The sequence below is a fragment of the Danio rerio genome, chromosome 24, assembly GCF_049306965.1.
Source record: "Danio rerio strain Tuebingen ecotype United States chromosome 24, GRCz12tu, whole genome shotgun sequence".
NCBI classification, from domain to species: domain Eukaryota; kingdom Metazoa; phylum Chordata; class Actinopteri; order Cypriniformes; family Danionidae; genus Danio; species Danio rerio.
In genome coordinates, this window is record NC_133199.1 from 2,772,501 (window position 1) to 2,780,000 (window position 7,500).

General features: G+C 39.9%; 1 protein-coding gene across 1 annotated transcript in view; it reads right to left on the minus strand.

Moving 5' to 3' along the window:
- fars2 (phenylalanyl-tRNA synthetase 2, mitochondrial) overlaps window positions 1–7,500 on the minus strand; it is a gene marked incomplete at its 5' end in the record, with an annotated part of 181,019 nt that overhangs the window by 123,516 nt on the left and 50,003 nt on the right. The window contains 3 exon segments of the mRNA NM_001105594.1: window positions 2,770–2,901; window positions 2,980–3,142; window positions 4,477–5,097. Of these exon segments, the coding sequence (NP_001099064.1) occupies window positions 2,770–2,901; window positions 2,980–3,142; window positions 4,477–5,079 (898 nt within the window).

Consider the following 7,500-nt stretch of genomic DNA (forward strand, 5'->3'; position numbering starts at 1 on the left):
GTGGGGAAATAAATGGGATTTCATTCCTTGTACCAAGCTCTGCAGATATATAATATAATAATATATTTTTTGTCAGAGAAAGCTGAGGAAAATGACAATTTTACATGCATTTTATTGTTTACAGAATAATACAATTACTTGATTGTTTGAAACACGTCTCCATTTCTCATACTAATATTAAAAAAATCAGTAATACTAACATATATATATATAACTTATATTTCCCAAATGATGTTTAACAGAGCAAGGAAATTTTCACAGTATGTCTGATAATATTTTTTCTTCTGGAGAAAGTCTGATTTGTTTTATTTCGGCTAGAATGAAAGCAGCTTTTAACTTTTTAAACACCATTTTAGGGACAAAACTATCAGCCCCTTTAAGCTAAATTTGTTTTCGATCATCTACAGAACAAACCATCATTATACAATAAATTGCCTAATTACCCTCAACTGCCTAGTTAACCTAATGAACCTAGTTAAGCCTTTAAATGTCACTTTAAGCTTTTTAGAAAAATATCTAGTAAAATATTATTTACAGTCATGATGGTAAAGGTAAAATAAATCCATTATTATGAATGATTTATCAAAACTATTATGTTTAGAAATGTGTTGAAAAAATCTGCTCTCTGTTAAACAGAAATTGGGGAAAAAATAAACAAGCGGTCTAATAATTCTGACTTCAACTGTATACAGTTATATCCTGATGATATTCTGATTCTTTTTACCTGTTTTAACAAGATTAAGGAATGGTTGGCTGGTAAGTTCTTACACTTGAATGAATCAAAAACTGAAGTGCTAGTGTTTGGCCCTCCGAGTGTCTGTGAATCTACAATTAATCAATCAGGTTCGCTTAAACCAAAGGTGCACAGTCACGCACAAAGTCTTGGAGTTATCTTTGACACTGAGTTAAAGTTTAACAATCAAATAAATAAAACAGTGGCTTCTATCAATTAAGGAACATTCCCAAATTGAAACCTTTTCTGTCTTTTAAAGAGCTGGAAATCATCATCAATGTTATTATTATGTCCAGATTGGACTACTGCAACTGTATTTACTGTATAATTGTATTTAGGAGTTTTGCAGGCTTCAATTGTACTCCTGCATGTGGTTCAAAATGCAGCTGCTATGCTTTTAACTGGGACAAAAGTTTTTTGTTTTTTTTCACCAGTTTTAGCATCCCTTCACTGGCTCCCAGTCCAATTTAGGATTCAATACTATTGCTACTTGTTTTTAAAGGTTTGAATGGTCTAACACCTATTTACATCGGTGAGCTTCTTCACTGGCATACTTCATTGAGGCCAATCAGGTCAGAAAACAAGTTTCAGCTAGTTGTTTACCAAATCACAGTTGAAATCAAGAGGTGACAGGGCTTTTTCTGTCACAGCCCTTCATCTGTGGAATGGTCTGCCTTTGCATATTAGGTCATGTTCTTCCCTTGGTGCTTTTAGATCATATATATATATATATAAAAGTGTAGATTTTGTGTGCTGATCTTTTTGTAAAGCACTTTGGTCAACATCTGTTATTTTTAAATGTGCTCTATAAATAAAGCAAACGAATAAACATCTGCAGAATATTGTTGAAGTACTGTCACAGCATCAGCCCAAGAGTTCATGATTCAGATCAGTGATTCCAGAGGTTCACTTTCACTTAGCATGTGCCTAATGGAGCGTTTACACGGACAGCAATTAAAGCGCTCAAGGTCATGCATAGACATTGCTATTAGTACCAAACTTTATGACTAGGCGGATCACGTCAGCTGAACTCACATAAGCGCCTGCTGCATTGTCAAGATTGTAAGTTTGTTTATGTGTGTACACTGCAAAAAAAGAGCTTGATTACTTCAGTTTTTTTTTTGTCTTTGTATTCGTTTATAGTCCAAATATCTAAAAGATCTTAAATCAAGAAGCATTTCTAGACAACATATTGGGCTCTATTTTAATGATCTAGGCACCAATTTAAAGTGCATGCGGCAAAAGCTTTAAGGGCATGTCCTAATCCACTTTTGCTATTTTAAAAACAGAAAAATATGCTCAGCATGGTCTAACAGGGCTGTGCTTATTCTCTTAATGAGTTGTGGGTGTGTTTTCAGCATAACGTGCATTAAACCAATTAGAGTCTCAACTACCATTACCGTTTAGAGTCAGTTATGCCGTGCCATGGTGCATTTGTACTTTGTAAGAGGAAAAACCGAACGCTTCACTAGTGAGAAAACAGTTAAACAGAGCATCTGCAGCGCGAGGATAAAGAACGAGCCTCCTCCATTCAGCCTCTTTACTTTCTCTTTACTTTACTTTTACTCTTTACTCCTTTACTTTGATGGAGTAAAGAAACGGTGAACAGAAGACATCCATTAGCCGACATATTTAGTTTTGTTTGTTAAGCACAAAGATTTGATTCAAAACTATTTCTAAATTCAGTTTTAATCTCCAGCAAAGGTATAAATGAACAATAATAATGTCAAAAAGCGGAGGTATATCCAAACACACGTCCTGTTCTTATGCCCCATATGGTGATGCAGATGTCTTCAAAATCTCACAGGTGGACACATCTAAACATGTTTTTATTCAAACACATATAAATCTGCATATAATAAATAATACGGCTAATAACAACAACATTATACTAATGCAAACTGTATCACCATTTAACTGAAATTGTGTGGTGGACGTGGGTCACGGTCACATTTATTTCCTGGTTTTGTTCCAGCGATTATTCATTTACAAATTAAGCACTGCCTTCAGCCCTGCATATTAGTATGCTCCAGTACCTGAGCGCACCAGCTCCTGCTCCATCACTCCACATCCCAGCACCTCCATCCAGTCCCCCTGAAAGAACACCTCCATCTCGAAGGACGGATGTGTGAAGGGGAAGTAACAGTCCACCCAGCGGATCTTCAGATCTGCAGAAACACACAGATGGAGCTGAGCTGGACAGAGGAAGAGGAGAAACAGACGTGTGAACATGGCAGGATTCCTACCTTCCCCGAAAAGGTGTCGCACGAGGCGCGTGAGAGCGCGTTTCAGATCAAACTCCAGCAGTTTGACGGCCTCCAGCGTGTGCGTCTCCTGCTTTTGAGGCGTTCGCCGACCGCCACGCTCAAACAAAGACAGATCTTCACCGTTCTCCACTCCAGCAAACAGCTAGCAGACACAGAAAACACGTCTGCGTTATATTAAAGTTAGCGCTCACACGGCTGTCATTAAAACACATCTTCATCACAGACTTGCACTTTAAATAAAACAGCTTTTCCACAGATTTCCACAGGGCTCAAAAGGACTGGTTTAACATCACAGTTAAATCAATATAAACAGCACGTCTCTTTAAGGACTATTTCAGTATCCATCTATCCATCCACCAATCCATTTCTATTCATCTACCACTCCATCTGAACTTCTATTGTTTCATCCATCCATCCATCCATCCATCTATCTATCTATCGATCTATCTATCTATCTTGTTCTACCACTCCATATATCGATTTATCCATCTATTGTTCCATCCATCCATCCATTGTTCAATCATTCCATCGATCTATAATGCCATTTATCCATCCATCATTCCAGCCATCGTTCCATCTATCATCCATCCTTCCATCTATCCATCCATCCTTCTATCTATCCATCCATCCTTCCATCCAACCATTCATCTATCTATCATCTATTATTCTACCTACGTTCCATCTATCCATTTATCCATCCATCATTTCAGCCATCATTCTATCATTCCATATATCTATCTATGCATCCATCTATTGTTCCATCTATCCATCGGTTATCTATCTATCCATCAATCTATCCACCCATCCATCCATCCATCCATCCATCTATCTATCTATCTATCTATCTATCTATCTATCTATCTATCTATCTATCTATCTATCTATCTATCTATCTATCTATCTATCTATCTATCTATCTATCTATCTCCATTATTCTACCACACCATATATCCATTATTCCATCTATTGTTCCATCCATCCATCCATCCATCGTTCAATCATTCCATCTATCTATAATGCCATCCATCCATCCATCATTCCACCTATCCTTCCATCATTCCAGCCATCGTTCCATCTATCCATCATTCCATCCATTCATCCATCCATCCACCCATCGTTCTACCTATCAATCTATGTATCTATCATCTATCTATAGTTCAATCATTCTATCTATCAATCCATCCACAAATCCATCTACCTATCCATCTATTGTTCCATCCATCCATCCATCCATCCATCCATCCATCCATCCATCCATCCATCCATCCATCCATCCATCCATCCATCCATCTATCTATCTATCTATCTATCTATCTATCTATCTATCTATCTATCTATCTATCTATCTATCTATCTTTTGTCCAATCTATCCATCCATCCATCTATGTATGTTTAAAATGTAGTTTTACAGATGTTTTGATCATTTATGAACATGATTCATCATTTTATTTTTGTCATGTGCATAAAAATTCGAACCTCATGATTGGAGAACAGCCGCACTCCCTCCATCTGATGGAAGACGGGATAGTGGCTGGAATCGACCTCATCTCTCCTGTAAACGTCTCCGGCCAGCAGAAAGCAGTCGAGGCCCGAGCGCACCAGCTCTTTCTGATGGGCGGAGGTGTGCGCCCGCAGCATGTGTGTGCGGTTCAGGTAATAATTCTCTCCTTTTTTGCGACTGGGGTGGTCTGCAGGAATGAGCAGGCTGTCGAAGTTCTGCTTCACCGTCACTACCGGCCTCAGGTTGTCATGTACAGAAAAGATGGGGTTTCCAGTGCGACCCACGTACGAGCGATAGAAATGGTCTTTGATGCGTTCTTTAATAAGCCACAAGGGGTGGTGCGGCCGGTTGTGAAGCTGACAGCCGACTTTGGACAAGATTTTAGCTGTCACATTGGTCATGTCGTCTCGTGGGTAGACATGGTTGAAAAGTTGAACAGAGTTTTCTTGAATCTGTGGCTGTGCAGCGGAGCCATCCGTCGACAGGCAGCGGGACACGCTGAAGACTCTGGCAGGACAGTGACGAATAATGTGTTTGAGGAGTGGGACCACAGTACGGGAACTACTGTATAATGGCATAGTAGCTGGTCCATAAGCCTGTGAGAAAAAAAGAGAAAATATTGAGTTATAAGAACTAATCCACATGTTTCTGCAGGTACAATTGTCCAATTTTCTAAGAACATTCATTCATTCATTTATTTTCTTTTTGGCTTAGTCCCTTTACTAATCTGAGATCGCCACAGCAGAATGAACCGCCAACTTATCCAGCACATGTTTTACGCAGCGGATGCCCTTCCAGCCGCAACCCATCTCTGGGAAACATCCACACACACATTCACACGCACACTCATACACTACAGACAGTTAAGCCTACCCAATTCACCTGTACCACATGTCTGTGGGGGAAACCGAAGCACCCAGAGGAAACCCACGCGAACGCTGGGAGAACATGCAAACTCCTAAGAACTTTCAATGCGTTAAAAAAACTAAAAAAAATAAGAGTCTACTTGAAAATACTTTTTTCTGTTTTCACTGTGTTTGGTTTGAGTTGAGACTTAAAATCCATTTTATTCCTTAAATCAGTGGTTCTCAAAGTGGGGGTCGGGACCCCTCGGGGGGGCGCGGGACATTGACAAGGGGTCGCTTGGTGATTTCCAAAATTTTATTAAACTATTTGAATTACCATATTTTAATTATAACCCACAGAAGATAGTTAATAGTTGCTTAAAAGAACCAACAACATACAAATCAGCCATCAGCCTTTTAGTTTTTATATTAAAATGTAATTAAATTATTAAATGACTACAAAAAACATTATATGGTTAATAGACTGTTGCATTTTTGTGTTGTCAATATGCTCATGTTTATAAATGCCTGCAGTTGTGTTTGCAACGTTTACATATTTACAGTATAACCATCTTAAAAAATAGGGGGGTCCCGAGTCACTGACATTGTTATTTTGGGGGTCGTGGGCTGAAAAGTTTGGGAACCCCTGCCTTAAATATTTGATAACATTTTTATCAATAATACAAAATATTTAGAGCATTTGTCGGTGCTCTGTTTTCTCTGTCACTTACAAACACTGTTGTCAGTGCGTTGGAGATTCTCAGGCACGCTGGGCTTTGGTGGAGCAGTGTGAGAGTTAGATTACATTACCAGGATGTCAGATGAGCTTGTGCACGGGGGACTTAACCTCAGAACCCCCCCGTGAGATGTGCGCTGCCTGTTCTAACTTGTGACATAGGAAGCGAGGCCTCGAGAGAAAGCTGATGGAAATAGCAGGTGAGAGCTCATGGCCTCACAAATGGAGAAACACCGCCAAACACACGCTCGTCCTGTTGTTTATTTGCTGCCAGCAAACGGCACATTAAAGCAGGATCTGATATCCATCACACAGCGGGCTCAATTCAGGGCGTCATAATACACTGTGGATGTGATTTATGGGGGAGCGCAGAGTAATTGAATTAAGGGTGGTCTCATCCTCATTGCCCCCCTTTGATTTCCTCATTTTGTTCGGTTTCGTCTGTCCCTGATAATCTCTTTGAGCTTTGTTTTTGTGGCTTACACTCTCACCATGAAACGTTGTGGTGGTATTGTGATAGTATTAGGTGGCAATAGTATCTTACTGTATGCATGTATCATTGTGTGGTACAATACAAGCCAACAAAACATACTTCACTTGACTTTAAAGAACACAATAGACTAGACATAGCACATTAAACATGGAAATCTTCAGTACTTTCAAGGTAATTTAAAGAAAACTGCAGTACGACTATGATATATACATATATATACTCACCGGCCACTTTATTAGGTACACCTGTCCAAATGCTCATTAACGCCAATTTCTAATCAGCCAGTCACATGGCAGAAACTCAAAGCATTTAGGCATGTAGACATGGTCAAAACGATCAGCTGCAGTTCAAACTGAGCATCAGAATGGGGAAGGTGATTTAAGTGACTTGGAGTGTGGCATGGTTGTTGGTGCCAAACGGGCTGCTCTGAGTATTTCAGAAACTGCTGATCTACTGGGATCTTCATGCACAACCATCTCTAGGGTTTGCAGAGAATGATCTGAAGAAGAGAACATATCCAGTGAGAGGCAGTTCTGTGGGCGCAAACGCCTTGCTGATGTCAGAGGTCAGAGGAGAATGGCCAGACTGGTTCCAGTTATCAGAAAGGCATTAGTAACTCAAATAAGCACTCGTTACAACCGAGGTCTGCAGAAGAGCATCTCTGAACACACATCACGTCCAACCTTGAGGCGGATGGGCTACACTAGTAGAAGACCACACCGGGTGCCGCTCCTGTCAGCTAAGAACAGGAAACTGAGGCTACAATTCACACAGGCTCACCAAAACTGGACAATAGAAGATTGGAGAAACGTTGCTGCTCTGATGAGTCTCCATTTCTGCTGACACATTCAGATGGTCGAGTCAGAATTTGGCGTCAACAGCATGACAGCATGGATCCATCCTGCCTTGTATCAACGGTTCAGGT